A 17,753-nucleotide genomic window follows, 5' to 3' on the forward strand; every position below is an offset into this window, starting at 1 on the left:
TTGTCACTCCTCAAAAAAGTCTCCCCTACCCACCTGTCCTTCCCCTCCCATAGCACCTGCTTGTCCCACTGTGTACTTATCTCTTCCTTGATCCCTGCTGAATGCCCATCTACCTCATTAAACTGTGGACTCATTGAGGGCAGAGGTTGTGTCATATTCATCATGACATCCCTGGGGCCTAGAATGGAAGGGCTTAGGAATTTGTAGAATGTCTGCAGATTAGACTAGCTGGTGAATGACTGCTCGATCAGTCCACAAAGGAGAGGCTGAGTGCTGTGAGGAGAAGGAACAGCAGACCCAGTGGGGGGCTGGGGTGGGGGTGGGGTGGGGGTTGGAATGGCATCCCTAAGGAACCAACACTGGAACTGAAACCAGAAGCAGTTACCCAGACAAGGACATGGAGGCAGGATATAGCCCTAGCCCTGGGCTATGTGCCACAGGTGAAGGTGATGCTGAAGACACTGTGAAGAGGGCCATGTTCATGTCTTGGAAAGACCACCCTAGTTGCTCTGTGAGAACAGATCACATAAGAGATCAAGGGTAACAGCAGGAAGATCATTCAGGAGGCTGCTGCAGCCTCCCAGGTGAAAGATTATGGGGCCTTGGACCAGGTGTTAGCAGTGGAGATGGAGAGGCAATTGGATTTCAGACACATGCTAGAGAGGGTGAGGTTTTGTAGCTGCTTGAATATAAAAAAGGAGAGACAGGGAAGAGTCTAGAACCAAGCCCAGATTTCCAGTTCAGGCAACCGAGAATATGGCCAAGCTGCAGAACATGGGAGGAAGGGCAGGTGTGAGGCACGTTTGCTGTGAGGTGAGGCATCCAGGGGGAGGGGTCCAGGAAACAAGTGTCGACAGGGAAAAGAGGTCTGGGCTGAAACGGAGAAGTGAGTCTAACACAGGTGGACATCGAAGGTGTGGGAACCAGTGAGATTTCCTGGGAAAAACTGTAGCCTGCCCAAGAACACCCATGATTAGGCAGTGAACAAAGGATGAGAAACTTTCCACGTGGCAGCAACCAGTAAGATAGCAAAACAACAGTAACAAAAAAAAAAGTCAAGAGTGCAGTGTCCAGAAAAACAAGGGCACAAGAATATTTCAAATAGGAAGGAGCATTTGTGTCAAAGTCAGCCACTGCTAAGGGGTCAAGTCAGATAAAAACTCAAGCATCCCTAGATTTAGCAACAAGGAGGTCAGTGGTGACCCTGACAAGCTGATCCTGTGGAATGGTGGTGGGGGAGGAAGCCATCTGCAGGGGTTGAGGGAGGAAGTGGAAACAGCGTGTGTACACAACTCTTTCAAGAATGTTGGCTGTGAAGGGGGAGCTGGAGAAGGAGCTGGAGTCGAAGGAAGGCTTTCTTCTTTTTCAAAGATAGGAAAGACTAGAGGCTGTTTGCTGCTGGGAAGGAGCCATCAGGGATGGAGAGGTTGGAGATAGGGAAAGGAGGAAGGGTGAAAGGAGGAAGATTCCCCAAGGAGGGAAAAGAGGAGGTTAAATCCCCAAATATGGCCACACACTTTGGTGGCGGGGCAAGTCAGAGCCTGTACCAGGCTCTGGGGGCTCAGAACAGCTGCCCACTCTCCCTAGCAGCCAGTGTGAGTCATTGGGGTGGGGGGAATAGCCCACACTGGCTGTGTGGGAAAGGGAGTGAGGCCAGCATATTCCTCAGGATCCCCAGGGGGGTGGGGGAGCAGGGCCCAGCCTGGGCTCTGAGCCCTGAACCCCATGCTCTGAGCAAGACAAGGGCACAGAGAGGTTGTCTCACTCTTCGTAGGGGCAGGCAGAGTAATAGGAAGCCTGGGGTTTACTTTTGGCTCTTCTTTGCGTATCTTGGAACCTCATTTTCCCTTTCTGCAAGGTGTGGCTTTTTTTTTTTTTTTTTGGTGGGGGTGGGGAGAATGTCATACATGTCTGGGACCCCTTTTAGATTGTTTCTGAGGCAGGAAGCCCCATAAAAAGACCGGCAGGACCCCCAAGCAGGGCCGCTACTCTCCTGCCAGCACCATCCGGTTCCCTGACCCAGAAGCTCTATCTCACTTTTTGCCTCTGAAACGCCTTACTTACCCCCTAAAATGCTATTGGTTCCCTGAGCTCACTTCTGATTGGTTATTTCCTTCACTCCCAATTGGTTATTACTCTCACTTCTGATTGGTCCACTTTCCTAACTTTTGATTGGTCCATTTGTAGTACTTCATTTGCATGGAGCTCACTCCTGATTGGTTACTTCTCTCACTCCTGATTGGTCTATTTCTACAAAGCTTATTCCTAGTTGGTCAACCTCTGTTATAGTTTATTTGCATATGATGTTGCAAAGTGTAAAACTGGCAGCCTATAAAGGCCTGTGTAAACCTACAGACAGGGTCCAGAGCTTGGAGCGTTAACTTTCCTAAGCTCGTCAGCATAAAAAACCAGAGTTCTCCAACTACGAGTGCTTCTTGATCTGTCACCCAGTTACAGTTGGCTGTCATAACTGAACTGTAACACATTTTTCTGCAACATTTTCAGAAGTGTATGTGTGTTTGGAACTGTGTAGACAGTTTAGGGTGTCCAGGAGCCCCAATAAACTTACCCCTGGTCTCTGGATAGGAACACTGAACTAGAGTTGGCTGAGGAGCCCTTCTGCCTCTGATATTTAAGCGTGCCCTGGAGCAAGGGAAAGGCGCTTGTAAGGGATGTGGTAGGCAGGGGAGTAGGGGTCCTAAGCCCAGGAGCAGCAAGGCCTTTGGAAGTGTGGGCTCTTGGCGAGCACACCATTAGGGTTGTGAGCAGAGACTGGAGGCCCCTGGGTGGAATAAGGAAGGGTTTATTCTACCCTCAGCTGACCTTCCTGCCTGGGGCCCCCACTTGCTGCCTCTGCTTGTGTTCTGCCTTCTGTTCTTGATCCTGGGGGAAGTACGGTAAGGTCTCGGGATCCTCAAAACACTGGTGACCAGCGCCTTCCCACTGAAGCGGCTGGTGAAGACCGACCACGAACTAGACCTCGCCCAAGGGTCTGGCGCTGCCCCACCCCCACCCCTCTGCCAGCTGACTCCTCCTGCTAAAAAAAGCGGGGCCCGAGGGGACTATGGGCTTTCAGGCCTCCCCCTCCACGCCCGGGCAGTTATTAAAGAGGTCGAAGCCGGGCCAGGCCTACTGGACACCATGCTATTCACTGAAACTGTCCACTTCGTGGTGAATTTTCTACTGTCCTGGTGAGGGGACCTGGGGGAGGGCGCCGGCGGGATGAAGAGCCCAGGTCTAGCAGCTCAGAGGGGAGGAGAAGCCCAGATTCTTGGGAGGGCCCCAACAGAGGCCTCCAATTCCTCTCCCCGTCCCTCTAAGTCGGCCAAGAGTGATCCCGGGCCTCGCCCCTCTGCGTCTGACCCCAGGCGGCCGCCTCCTCCCCGCCCGTCGTGCCTCTGGGGGTGACTGCTGCCCGGTCTCCCTGGCAAGAGCCCCCGGGCCACGCCCCCACACCGCCTGGACCGGGAACTGTGTTTCTGCGACTGTCGGGGCCCAGCCTTGCCGGCGCCCGGCGCCCGCCGAGTGGGCGATTATTGGCTGAGCCCGCAGTACCACCGCCCACCGGGCGGTGCCTGGCGCTGGCCTGCGCACAACCTGCTGCTGCTGCCAGGGACCACCGGGCTGACGGACTTGCCCTCCGCACGAGGGCCCAGCTGCTACGGCGCGCGCCCGCGCCTCACGTGAGCGCGCGGGGCGGGGCAAAGGCCTTGGAAAGAGAGGGGCGAGGCCTATGGCAGGGGGCGAGGTCTGTGGGAAGGTGCGGATCCCCAGAGCCGAGGACTGGTCAGGGTTTGGATAGGCTGGGCTTGACGGTGCCTGGGAGCGGGAGGAGGGGACGGAACTGACTGGGAAGGGCGGGGCCTGAAGCGGCTGAGCACGGAAGGAGGCGGGGCTAGGCGGCGTGGGAGTAGACGCAGAGGGAACTGGGAGCCTTACTCCCATCCTGTCGGCCTAACTTTCCCTCCCTCCAGGTGAAAGCACCGGTGGCAGAATATTAACTAACAATACCTGGGCAAGAGGAAGAGACATCTAGTTCCCCTGCGCCTGTGAGGGGCGTGGCGAAGAGGGCTCTACCTCGGAGGGGCGGGCCTAGAGGCGGGGCCTAACGGAGGAATGGGGCGGGGAGAGAAGGGCAAGGGCTGAGCACGAGGTCCGTCCGCCCTGACTTCCAAGGTCGAGGACTAGGAGGGGTTGAGCAGTGAGAGGCCCCGCGGGCCTACGTGTGAGTTTCTTCGGGTTATTCATTCCCACCATTCTCAAACCACCACATTTTTTTTAATTGACAGATTCGACTATATTAAAATTTCTGTTCATCAAAAGATACCCAAAGAAGTAAAATAGAGTTCCAAAGAGGGCACCTCAAGAGTAATGCCAGCGTTGTGCCCAGTACAAGGAGTGTGGGAACCAGAATAGGTTATGCCCTCGGGCACCAACTGGGTCAGTGCCAGGACAGGGGTGACCCCAGCCCCAGGCCTGGTGACCAAGCTAAATGACCTAAGGGAAAGGGTCTGCCTAAGAGGCACTGTCCTGACCATCATCCTGTGATCATCCTGTGTGTGTCTGTGTGAGCTTCACATTTTGGGACATCTCTGAATGTCTTCTGCATCACCTCTGAGCATGGCTCTGTTTCTCTGTGTCTGTCTATCCCTGGTCTCTGTATCTATTTATTTATTAAACAAATAGTTATCAAATACTTTAGTGGGTTGTGCCAGGTTTGTACTCTAAGTCACTGACTTTACATTGCTGAAAGAAACAGTTGAAGTCTCTGTCCTCATGGAGCTTACATTCTGGTTGGGGAGACAATAAAGAGAGGTCCAAGATAAACAGGGTGCTGTGTTTGGGAAGAACAAGGTGGGCCAGATGCTATTTTATATGGAGTGGGCAGGGACTTCGTCTTACTCACAGATCTAAAACAGCGCCTGACTCATAACTGGGGCTTACTAAAGATTGCATGAATGCATGGCCAGGAGTTCCTGGCTGAGGAGGTAACTCTCAATCAAGACTTAAAAGGATGAGAGGTCAGCCACTCCAGACCCTGAGAAGAGTGTTGTGTGTGGAGGGAACAGCATATGTCTAATGGTGGCCCTTTGCCTCTGGATGTCTCTCCTGGAGTATCCCTTTGGCCATGTCTCTGTTCCTGTCTATTGTCTCTGTGATTTTGGGAGCTGTAGGCTGGTTTAAACAGGGCCTCTCCAGGGTCTCTGGAAGTGAGGTCACTTCTGAGCTGAGTCATTCCACTGACCCACTGACCCAACCAGCCTGGTCTGGCCATTCCCCTGGAAGCAACCCCTCCCCACAGTGGCCTCAGTCCCACGATCTCTGGCTCCTTCCCAGGATAGCATCCTGCGGCCCGGAAGGAAGTCCTTCGTCCTGTGTAACCACAGTCCCTGCTGGGGCAACCGCAGCCCTTTCCTCTCATTCAGCCTCATGTGCAGAGGGGAGGAGATGGAATGTCTCTGAGGCAGCAGATCCTGCCTGGACAGAGAACCCAAGTAAGGACCTGAAAGAGTGGAGGTGACCACCCCTCTGCAGCCCCAGGGAGGTGAACCTCAGAGGGGCAGAGATGATCACTCATGTTAGAAGCCTCTGCCACATCCATTATTTCATTTAATCCTTCAGCATCCCATTTTATAGATAGACACTCAGGCAGATCCAGAGAGGAAAACGTGTCAGAACTGGGACCAGAACTCAGGTCTCTCGATAACATAGTAATAATTGTAACAGGTAATATTTATTGCATGTTTCATCTCAGCCAGGTACTATGCTAAAATTTTGCTGCCTCATCACAACCCTATGATGTATCATTGTTATTCCCATTATCCTCAGATAAGGGGATAGGCTCAGAGCCATTAAATGACTCGCCCGAGAACACCCAGGGACTTCACAGCTGAGCTGCACATGAGCCCAGGCAGTGTGGCATGCCCAGCTCCACACCCTGTGCCCTGGGTTTCAGAGGAGTGTCACCAACGTCTGTTTTTCCAGGGATTTGGGGAAGCAGGCCTCAGGTTCATTGCATGATGGTCCTGAGGCCGACTTGTGCCAAGCCAGGATGAGCAGGAAGATGGCCTGGGAGCACTGCACAGTCCCATGTCCCCTCTCTGTGGGTGAAGATTGTCCACCTTTGCCCTCTCTCCTGGGGTCTCTGTGTTTCTGCCCTTCACTGCGCAAATAAAGCTGCTTTCACCGATTTCTGGCTCTCCCTACTTCAGGGGGTGATTGAGGTCTCTATTCTCCCCAGTCACACACACTTAGACTGAACCCACAGGGCTGGGAGGGCCTCCACAGCCACCCCTGACCATCCCATTGCACCCACAAACCCCCATGGGGTAGACTGGATGAACCCCACTTGCTCCGGCTCCCCAGGCTCTCACAGTGCCGTAGAAAGGTAAAGACGTCCACCAGCTCAGTAAAGTGCCACAGGAGGGGGACACTGGGACACAATCAGTCTTCTGGAAGGTCAGGAAAGCCCTTAGGAGAAGTTCCTTGAGCTGAATCTTGACAGGTGGGTAGGCCCTTGGTAGACATACACGGGGAGTAGCAATCCAAGCAGAGTTGGCAGCATGGAGAAAGATTTGGTGGTTTGCAGGCTGAAGTGGTCTGGGCACCCCACTGAGGGAATCATGAGACTGGTGGCCAGGTGGGCTCTGCCTAAAATGAGGCCAGCTGGGCCTGGAGCTTCAAAGACCTTGAAGGCCAGAACAAGGGGTTAGGTTCTCCAAGAGGAAGCAGGGAGCCATGGACAGGTTTAAAGCAAGGGAGGGACATGGCCCCATCATGGCATCTCCTGGCCTAAAGCCCTCCGGGGGTCTCGGAATCCGCTCTGGTGAGCAAGTGGTCTCTGGCCCTCAACTAGGTCCAAGGCCCTGGGCACCTGTCCCTGTGTTCCCGTGTTCCCCCTACACACTCTCGCAGGTCCTAATTGGGATGGAGGCCCACTCTGAGGAGTGATCCCACGCAAACCTCCCTGCAGAGGTCCGGCAGAGGGAGCTGATAGCTAGAGGAAGGAGTCTTTGGGCCACTACCCAGACTCATCCACTCAGTGGTCCACAGCAGCTCCTTCCCCCACCCCTTAAGACCCACTTATGACCCATCCTCTGCCTTTTTTTAGGGGTCTCAGTCACATAAACAGTTAACTGCATGACAGCCACCCCAGCTCCCCACACCCAGCGGACCCCTAGAGCTGTCTCCGTTCCTCCTCTAGCCCCACTCTCCATCCACATGGAACTTCATTCCCACCTCTGGTGCTCTCCACATTCTGAATGTCTGCACTTCATCTCCCCCTCTGCCCTCTGCCCTTGCCTGGTTCAGGCCACTTACCCCATTGTCTGGACCGGTCCTATCGACTCTTTCCTGGTTTATCTTACCTCCAACTCTGTCCTTTCTAATCCGTGTCCTGAGCCTGTTTTGTTTCTCTATGTTTTGTAGATCCCTGTGGGACATCCAGGGTGATCTCCAAGGGCAGCCGGAGTTTTGGAGAGATCTGGGCTGGAGACAGAGATTTCTTCATGGTCAGCTTATAGACGCTTTTGTAGATACACGTAGAAAAGGATGGAGGAGAGACAGACAGGCAGACACACACACACAGATCTTCTCTTTTTCTCTCCAGCTCAGATTTCATTCCAGACCCACAGATCCTGATGACATCCCAAAGACACCTCAAGTCAACCTGTCCAAAGTTGACCTCTCTGTTTCCATGGAGACCCACTGCTCCTCCTCTTTGCCCCTCCTTTCACCCATTTGCCCAAGCCATACCCTCGGGCCCCATCCTTGGTCCTTCCTCCTCATTTCCAACATCCTTAGTCCTTTGCTAAGACCTGTCACTTCTGCCCCCTGAGCCCCTCCTTTACTTCTGTGTCTTCCTCCACCTTCTGGAGCATTTGACATGGCGGATCACTCATTCCTTCTGGAAGCCATCTCCTCCCTCAGCCTTCAGGATTCCCCTGCTCCCAGTTCTCTTCCTTTCTCTCTGCCCATCAGCTAAATCCCCCTGCTGGGTCCCCGTCCAGAGTCTAAATGTCAGAGTGCCCCCGGTGCTGTCTTCTTGAGCTGTTCCTCTCAGTGGATCCCATCCAGTCCTGTGGCTTCCAATTTGAGACACCTCCAAGTTCTCCTCTGAAGTCCAGGCTCATAGATCCATTAACTGCCAGCCTGATGTCCCCACGAGGACTCTCACAGGCACCTAAAACTTCAACTTCAAGGGCACATTCACAATCCCCGGCACTGGGAATAGTCCCTAGCTCAAGACATGTTGGTGTTGGCTGACTCTCCCCCACTCTTTAGCAGAAGTCCCCATCATCCTTGCCTGGACTATTTCAACAGGCCATCTTGTTTCTCTGCTGCGTAGCAGGGAAGAGGGACAATCCAGTCAGAGGGACAGCCTGTGTAAGTGCAGGAAGGAGAACGGGGTTATGGCTTGGCGGAAAGCCCAGAGTGTGCTATGGGGATCAGACAGTGGAAACCTCACATGTAAGGCACAGACTGTCCTGAGGACAGTAGGGAGTCATGGGAAGAGTTAAAGCCAGGGGAATATGTTTGATGCTACATTTCTTTCACTCTTTCATTCATTCCTTCACTCATTTACTCCCCCAGTTAACAGGTATGTATTGAGCACCCTCTGTTGAAAGTGACCCCGACACAGGAGAATGGCTGGACTTGAGCAGAGAGACAGTGAGAAGCTGATGAAACAGCCTAGGTCCAGGTGAGAAGGGCAGATTGGGAGGGGGAGACAAGGGGATGATGAGCCAAGGTTGGTGGCCTGGTGATGCAGCCCAGGTTCCTGGTTTGGGCGACTGACTAGTGGGAACCCTAAGCCCAGAGGTGTGGATCAGGTGTGGGAAAGCCCTCCTTTCCTCCTGGGGAATCTGAAAAGACCTCAGGAGTGGTTTGATCTGGGTTTTAAGAGATTTAGAAATCTGGCAAGCAGAGAAGTGGAGAGAGGCATGCTAGGTGGATGAAACAGCCTGTTCAAAGGCCCTGAGGTGGGAGAAGTTCAGCACTCTGAGGAATCAGATGGCCAGGAGAGTTGAAGTTCCGTGGGCCAAGGAGAAAGAGGAGGGATGTAAGGGAAGTGAGGCTGGGAGCCCAATCTCTCTGAGGCACAATCTGGAGCATCATGGGCTGGTCCCCCGAGATGTAAAGCCTCCCTGTCACACAGGCAGGAAGGAGAATGTGGGGCATAGCTGGGAGGGGACAGACAGATGATGTGTGTGTTGGAAGGGGGTCCAGAGTATATCTTTTCTGGAAAAAGTCACTAAAAGGAGGCCTCAAGGGGAAACTTCTGAGGGGTGAGAGAGGGGAGAGAATCCTCAAGGTTCTAGGGAGAGGCAGATTCCTTTACCATTTAAGGGATTGATTGACCCAAATAAATTTCCCTTTGAACACTTCAGCATCCTTAGATCAGTCCCTTCCCCACCTGTCCCAGAAGAAAGTTGATGGAGGGGATACTTGGTTATCCCAGGGTCCCAGATTCCCACCTCCTCGCCTTAGGTCAGGAAGGGAAGAGGAGGGACGGGAATGGGCACAAGTCTATGTCAGGCTCTCCCCCAGCATTTCATGTAACCGCACTTAGGACCACTGTTGAATATTCCCGTGTGCTCTGTGCCTCAGGGCTTGACATCATGGCAGTAGGTCGTTTATCTCACAGTAACCCTAAGAAATAGGCGATCATTGTTCCTGTTTTACAGATGAGGATACTGAGGCTCAGAAGGGCCAAAAGCCACAGAGCTAGGATGTGATGGGGCCAGCTCTGCGCAATGAAGACTGCCTCAGCACAGCGATGCCTCACGGAACCCTTGCCACAACCCCAAGTGGCGCCCAGTGTCCTCATTTTACAGGGTGGGCACTGCAGGACTTGTCAGGGGAAGGGACTTGTCCAGGGTCACAAAGCTGGAAGGGAGCAGTAGTGTGGCTCCAGATCATTTGAAGGAAGAGGCTGAATGGGAGAGGTCATGGGGCAAGATCTGAGCAGTGTGGAGAGGCAGGAGGGGGACCTGAATGGGACTAGGAGAGAGTTTCAGTTTCCCTTTTAAAGGGACTTCCCCTGAATGGGGGATTTTGGTTGGAAAGTTGTTAGCAATCCACATTCTATGGGTCTGGCCACCTCCTGGGTGCCTTCCCCAAAGGCATCCAGGATCTGAAAAGAAACTGAAAGTTGGGAGGAGGGGAGGGTGGGGCAGTAAGGGAGAGGCTGAGGCAGCCCAGAACAACTGGGTTGAATTTCTGGTGACCTCACTGAGCCTGGGGGAGATAGGCAGGCGAGCTGGGATTACACACAAACCTCTTAGCTATTGGAGAAATTGAGCCTCAAAGAAACTGTTCTATTAGATAGTGGCTGGGCCCTGTCCAGTGTACACAACCCAAACCTTGCTCCAGACTCAGCCTCTGCCTCCATCCCCACCACACCACCCACACACGACACACACACACACACACACACACACACACACACACACACACACACACACACACACACACACCCCAGAGATGAGAGGAAGAGGAGGGGAAAGGAAGAAATAAAAGATCTGGGTGGCCTAAAATTCTGAAGGGGAACTTTCGGAATCCCTTGTCTTTTGTGATGTGACTGGTTGGATGCTGGGTCCCAAGAAAGGGCCCCTGAGGTGCTCCAGTATCCAGACCCAGGTTCAAGGCCCAGGACTGGCAGAGAGGCTGCAGACCTGGGTCCTGCTGACAACTAAGCCAGAACCCAGTTTTCCCAGGGTGCTGGGGAGTCAAGTCCCAGGGCTCCTGGGCCTGCAGCTCCCTTGTGTCTCCCTGCCGACATCCCTAACTGCTCCTCCCAGACCTGGAGCATCAGAACCCTTCTTGGAGGCCTCCAGAGCCTAGCATGGCCCTGCTCCTCAGAGGTCCCAAAAACTGCTTTCTTTTAGTCCTGACCTCCTCGTCATCTTCTGCTCACGCAGACACGCCACCTCACTGGGCTTCAGTTTCCTCCTCTGTAAAGGGGAACAATGATGGTACACATCTCACTAGGTCACGAGGTAACATATGGAAAGCAGTTGGCACAGGGCTTGGCGTACAATGGGCACGCAATCAGTGCTAGCAGCTATGATTATTACTACTATTGCTCATTCTTACCTTTTTAAAACTCTCCCCCTCCCCCGTAGTCAAGGATCCCCATGATTCTGTCCTCTAGGGTTCTTCCTCCCCATCTCTGCTGGCTCCCTTCCTGCGGCCCTCTCCTGCTGCCTGTCCCCCACAACCCCCACAGTGGCAGAGCTCCCACTGTCTCCTAGAACTTCCTGGGTGACCTCATGTACTGCTTGGCTTCAGTTACCCTCTTCCTAGCAACAAACAGAGACCCAGATTTCCTGGGGTCAGTTCTGACTTAAAACCTTCTGTCTGTTGTCCCTAAGGTCATTAGCCAGACCCTGGCCTTGGAGTCCTGGCCTTGGGCTCAGGAAACACGATCACATGTCTATGTGCTGAAGCGTATAGACTTCAGGCTGCCTCCTGGATGTCCCCCGAGATGTTCCCTGGGCGCCTCAGACTCAACTCAACAAGGCTAGATCAAGCAACTCGCTCCCAAGTTTGTTTTTCCTCCGATGCCCTATCTCAGTCATGGGTACATCTTACCAGCTGTCACCCAACACAGAAATGTGGGCAACAGCATCATCACTCCCACTTCCCCACCCCGTCCCTGCATCCAGCCAGTCACCATACCCAAGGGTCCTGTCCCTTAAACCTTGCTCCAGACTCGGCCTCTGCCTCCATCCCCACCCTCATGCAAACCGTTTGCTGTTCCCCTTTGTGATGCTCTAAGTTCTTCCTCCATCCCCCAGCCCACCCACAGGTCCCTCCTCCTTGCAGCCCACAGGCCCCTCATCTGACCTGGCTCTGGCTCTTTCTTCCTCTGGTAAGGCATTGCCAGTCTCCCTGGATGGGAAACCCCTGAGGGCAGGGGCCCTGTGTGACTCACAGCTGATACTCTGCCACGTAGGAACAGAAGGAGGAACTCCATTCTCTGTGAGTATGAATCACAGAGGCCAAGCTGTCACTGTGCAGATGAGTAAACTGAGGCCCAAGAGGAGAAAAGACTGGCTTACCGTTACAGAGCAGGCGGAGGCAGACCTGGGGCTAGCATAAGGTCTCTGGCTCCAGCTGATGCTCCACGGAAGGAGAACTGGGCTGTGTGTGCCAAGTCACCATTCCTGAGGCCTCCACTGGGACCCAGCCATTCTCTGGTGTCTCTTCCCTCCACCGGCTTTTGTGTATGCTGGGCCCTCCCCACACCCACCCTCCAACCAGGAAGGCCCATCCTCCATCTCTGGCAAGATACTGCCACTCACGCCTCACGTAGCATCTAATCGGATCCCCACCCGAGCCCTCCTCAGAGGCCTCAAAGTGCCCCCACAACCTTCTTTATGGGGCAATGTTCTCTTCTGCTCTCCTTCCTCCTTCAGCCCCACCCTGTGCTCTCCCAGGGTCCCATTCCCTTCTGTCCATGGGGGCTGGGAGCATCTCAGGCCAGGACTAAGGTGTGAGCTTTTACCAGATAACTGAGACAGATGAGAGATGTGTGAAAACATGGGGTTTCTAGTCTCTGCAGCTTCCCTTCCATCCCAGAGTCCCCTGTCTTCCCCATTCCTCCCTTCCCTGCCACTCTGTCTTGGCAAAAGCTCATATCTCAAAGGTCCTGACCTGCTGAGGCACACACAGCCCCCCACAGGGACACTCACACAAACACAAAGTAGCCACTCCCTCATCCACACACTCAGATATTCTTTCACACAGCTACATGCACACTCAGAGCTACACACCCAATCACAGTCAGACACAGTCACCAACACAATGTCAAGGACAGACAGGCACACACCCAGAAAGTCTCAGAGAGTCACCAAGCGTCTCTCTCTCTCTGTCTCACACCCTGAACACACATAGCCAAACAAAGACGCAGACTCACACAACCGCAAAACTACACACCTGGTCACACACACGCGCGCGCGGTCACAAAGTCTCTCTCACACACAGACATATACAGAGCAATACACAGCCACACACAGAGAGAAACAGACGCACACAGTTGCACACAGGCCCCTGGAGACACAGAACAATGGGCACATTGTCTAGGCTGGCAGCAGCTGGGGAGGAAGGAGCGCAGTGTGGACGGAGGAGGCCATGGGGGCTGCTGAACCACCCCCACTCACCCCCACAGCATCCTAAGCCTCTTCCCTCTTCCAGAAGCTGGGTTCAGCTAGGGCCTGGATTTGCTGAGGGATGCAACTCTCAAGCGCCCCCTCCCCAGCATCCTTTGATGTCTGCTGGGAGATGCAGGGGTTCCCCCCTGGTCCACAACCAGGTTCCCTCTGGGGCTCTGGGGACTCGGGGTCCTTTAGCCCTGATGCTCCTCTCTTCCTGGGATCATCTGGGTGATCTACCTCTTATCCCCACAGGGCAGTGCCTGGTAATGGGAGTCTTGGGAGCAGCTCTTAACCTCTGACTCCAACCCCTCCAGGACTCACACGCCCTCCATCTGAGCCCTGCCAACCGGTGCGGGCAGCGCCTGGCAGCATTGTGGGTTTCTTATTGTGGCCAAGACAGAGACTCGGGTCATGATGTCCATCCCCGAGTGGCAGTGGGTGGAGAAGTCATTGTCCTGTCAGTAAACTACAGTGGGGCATGATGCCCCTCCCTGTCCTAAAAGCTAGCTCCTCTTGCCTCCCACTCTGACCTGGCAGCCCCAGATCTCAATGGAGAGTTCTTCCAAGGCTTTCCTTACAGCCCCCACCCCCTTTTAGCTGTTCTCTCCAAATGCTTTCTCACCCTCAGCTACTGGTATCTGCTGTGTGCCCTTGGACATGTCACTTTCCCTTTCTGAACCTCAGTGTTCCAGTCTGTAAAATGAGGGGTGCCAATGAAGCTGAGAGCATTCTGTAGTCTCAGAGCGGTGTTGGGGTTGGAGGCTACAGGAGTGAGTACTGAATGTAGAAGCCACTTCAGCCCTCCCTGGCCCTATGTGGTCAGATCTGTGGGAGTTCCTGATTTCTCAGGCCCTAAGGTGTCTCCACACCTCACAGCCTCAGGCCTCCCAGGAGGCTTTACTTGGAGGGAGGGCATGAGGGAGAGACATGCTGAGCTGGCCAGGGCACAGCCCTGCTTTTGCAATACTTTGCTTCCTCCAACCCCCACCCCCTTCTTCCTGGGGGCTGAGGGCAGGCAGGCAGGCAGTCGGACACACACATCCGGGGTTGGCCTGGACTCTGGGGTTCCCCCTGGCCTAGGACAAGGAGGAGTGTAGAAGACTCTAGCTGGAGAGTCTCCAGCCACTGCCATCCTGCCCAGCCTCCAGGGTCCCTCACTCGGGCAGAGCTGAAGGCAAGGCTGGACAACCTTGGGGGCTGTCTTCAAGGGACTATCCAAGGGCCCTCCTCTTCAGGAACTGGGTGCTCTAAGGTTTATTGAGCCCCGTCTTGGGCTTCCTCTGCCTGCTTGAGGGGAATCCTGATGTAGGGGAGCAGATGTGATGGGAGAGCACCAAAGTCAGACAGGTTATGTCCACGTCCCTGAGCCTCAGGCTCCTCATCTTTCAAATGGGAATGGAGAAGCCTCTCAAGGTCACAAGACCACCCCAGATGGGAGTTTGTAACAGGTCCAAATTGAGGGCAGGAAGGACAGAGAGTGAGAGCTTGTCTGTAGGGGCTTAGTCTGACAGGCCACCAAGAGACCAAGAAGAGGGATGAGGGACGGGCCTCACTAGTCTGAGCAGAGTGACCCTGCGGCGGGCCAGACCTCCCAGGCTGGACAGGGCAGGCAGGCAGGCGGACACGTGGGCGGGACTTCGGACAGGTCGGCCTGAGGGGGCATAGAGCCCAGCTCCGGCCCTGCGGCTTCCATGACCACATTCTCTAGAGCGTAACTCGGAACCAGCCGGCTGACGAGTCTGGGCATGTGAGTCCTTCGAAGAGTTCTAGGAGAATGACGGGGGCTGCCAGCGCAGGACCAAGGTGATGGGAGCCACTGCAGGAGCTCGGGCGTCCACCCTGGGAGGTGGGCGGTGAGAAAGGAGGGGACGATTGCTCCCTCCCCTTTCCTCTAGGAGCCCCCCCTCCTCCTAGCTCGCGGAAGGACCCGCCTTTCTCTTTCCCACACCGGACACCACCTGCCCCTGGGAGCCGTGTGGGCTAGGGGGACGAGACCGCCAGCGTCGCCCACTGCGCAAGTGGGGCCCGCGACCTGAGCCCGCCTCCGCCCCTCGATTGGGCGCTCATTTAAATGTCCGGCCCCGCCCCAAGCTCCGGGCGCATATATATAGGCGGCTCGGCGGGCGGCGGGCGGCATTCTGGCGCGGAGCGGAGCGGCGGCGGGCGCGGCAAGCGGGGCGGGCGCCGAGCGGGGGTGCAGCTTGGTTTCCCCCCGACACCCCTCCCTCTCAGGCGAGAGCCCCACCCCTCCGCCGACCAGGCCCACCCGACCGAACTATCCCCTGCGGCGCGAGCCCAGGGCGGCTCCGGGCGCCCCCCAGCAGAACCCCCGCCATGGGCAGCCAGAGCTCCAAGGCTCCCCGGGGAGACGTGACCGCCGAGGAGGCAGCAGGCGCTTCCCCCGCTAAGGCCAACGGACAGGTGGGTGCGCTCGGCATGGCCCGAGCCGGCCCCCTCCTCTCGCATCTCGCCCTTTCTAGGGCCCCGGGCCGGGGCCGCGCGCTTTGTCCGGCCCGGGACACGCGGCGCCCCCTCCCCCGCCCGGTCCCTTTGTTCTCGGCGCCGCAGCCCCCGCGGGCGAAGCGAGGGGAGGGGCGGGGAGGGGGCGCCGGCCGGGCCCCGCCGCCTTCTTTGTTCCCGGCCCCGGCCCCCGGCGCTGCCCCCCAGCCGCCCCGAGTGCCGCGCGGGGAACAAAGGCGCTGCTGGTCCGCGCCAAGGGGGCGCCCAGGGGCCGCGGGGCGGGTGCCCGGAGGAGAGGGCACTCCCCCTGCAGATCCGACCTCAATAGCCCACAGCCTTTTTTTTAGGGAGGAGTCGCGGTGTAGGGAGAGCCTGAGGTGAGTGGGGGGCCGTTTACACAAAGCAGGAGACTGGGAAAATAGGCCGTCCAGGTGCGGGGAACAGCGCCCCGGGGCGGCTTCCCGCCCAATATCGGCTGCACGGCTTTCTCGTCCTCCCGTCCGCGGGGATCCGCGGTCGCGGGCGGTTCTGCGCCGAATAGAGAGCGCGCCCCAGGGGAAATGGGTGGGGGGCCCCAAGACCCCAGCGCCTCCTGCCGGCCGCGGCCTGTGCGCGCCTGTGCGGGGCAGGAGGGAGATGTTTGACGGGATGCCGGCCGTGGGGTGAGCCGGCTACCAGGCTCTGGGGGTGCGGCGGAATGAATCGGGACCCCATTATCTGAAAGCGGTCAGAGGTGGGCTGGGGGAGGGGTGTAAGAGCCCCGGCCCTCAATGCTGTCTCCTCCGCCTTGCAGGAGAACGGCCACGTGAAAAGCAATGGAGACTTATCCCCCAAAGGTGAAGGGGAGTCGCCCCCGGTGAACGGAACAGAGGAGGCAGCCGGGGCCGCTGGCGATGCCATCGAGCCAGCACCCCCTAGCCAGGGCGCTGAAGCCAAGGGGGAGGCCCCCCCCAAGGAGACCCCCAAGAAGAAGAAGAAATTCTCTTTCAAGAAGCCTTTCAAATTGAGTGGCCTGTCCTTCAAGAGAAATCGGAAGGAGGGTGGGGGTGATTCGTCTGCCTCCTCACCCACAGAGGAAGAGCAGGAGCAGGGGGAAATCGGTGCCTGCAGCGAGGAAGGCACTACCCAGGAAGGGAAAGCTGTTGCCACCCCTGAGAGCCAGGAGCCCCAGGCCAAAGGGGCAGAGGCAAGCGTTGCCTCCAAGGGAGGAGACACAGAAGAAGAGGCAGGGCCCCAGGCCGCAGAGCCGTCCACTCCCTCGGGGCTGGAGAGTGGCCCTACACAAGCAAGCGAGCAGAATGAGTAGCTGGGTGGGGGCAGGTGGGTGATCTCTAAGCTGCAAAAACTGTGCTGTCCTTGTGAGGTCACTGCCTGGACCTGGTGCCCTGGCTGCCTTCCTGTGCCCGGAAAGGAAGGGGCTGTTGCCCCCTAGCCACGTTCCCTCTCCTCCTGTCCCTCCTGTGGATTCTCCCATCATCCAGCTGGTCTTCCTCTTAAGGCCAGTTGAAGATGGTCCCTTGCAGTTTCCCAAGTTAGGTTAGTGATGTGAAATGCTCCTGCCCTGGCCCTACCTCCTTCCCTGGCCCTACCCCTGCAAAAGGCAATTGTTGGTTTTCTTCCCCAGTTCTTTTCCAAGTAGGTTTTGTTTACTCCACAAATCCCTGAGCCAGATGTGGGGGTACCTACACTCCCAAACCCTGTGTGTCCAGCCTTTCCCTGTTGAGTTTTTAGTCTCTTTGTGCTGTGCCTAGTGGCACCTGGGCTGGGGTGGACACTGCCCCTGTCTAGGTTTTTATAAATGTCTTACTCAAGTTCAAACCTCCAGCTTGTGAATCAACTGTGTCTCTTTTTTGACTTGGTAAGCAAGTATTAAGCTTTGGGGTGGGGGGGAGGTCTGTAATGTGAAACAACTTCTTGTCTTTTTTTTTTCCCCCTCCCATTGTTGTAAATAACTTTTAATGGCCAAACCCCAGATTTGTACTTTTTTTTTTTTTTTCTAACTGCTAAAACCATTCTCTTCCACCTGGTTTTACTGTAACATTTGGAAAAGGAATAAATGTCGTCCCTTTAGTGGTGCTTTTTAATGAGTGGTCTTCTGGGGTAGGGTGAGACTGATTAACCTCAAACCTTGAG

At 55.7% G+C, this 17,753-nt stretch overlaps 1 protein-coding gene across 1 annotated transcript; it reads left to right on the plus strand.

Annotated features, from left to right (window-relative positions):
• The first annotated feature begins 15,294 nt into the window (after window positions 1–15,294).
• MARCKSL1 (MARCKS like 1) lies at window positions 15,295–17,690 on the plus strand. The gene is made up of 2 exons (XM_031464628.2): window positions 15,295–15,581; window positions 16,414–17,690. Exons 1-2 carry the CDS (start codon window positions 15,495–15,497, stop codon window positions 16,924–16,926), a joined length of 600 nt encoding a protein of 199 aa, XP_031320488.1. The 5' UTR covers window positions 15,295–15,494; the 3' UTR covers window positions 16,927–17,690.
• The last annotated feature ends 63 nt before the right edge of the window (window positions 17,691–17,753 follow it).

The sequence above is a fragment of the Camelus dromedarius genome, chromosome 14 (genome assembly GCF_036321535.1).
Source record: "Camelus dromedarius isolate mCamDro1 chromosome 14, mCamDro1.pat, whole genome shotgun sequence".
NCBI classification, from domain to species: Eukaryota; Metazoa; Chordata; class Mammalia; order Artiodactyla; family Camelidae; genus Camelus; species Camelus dromedarius.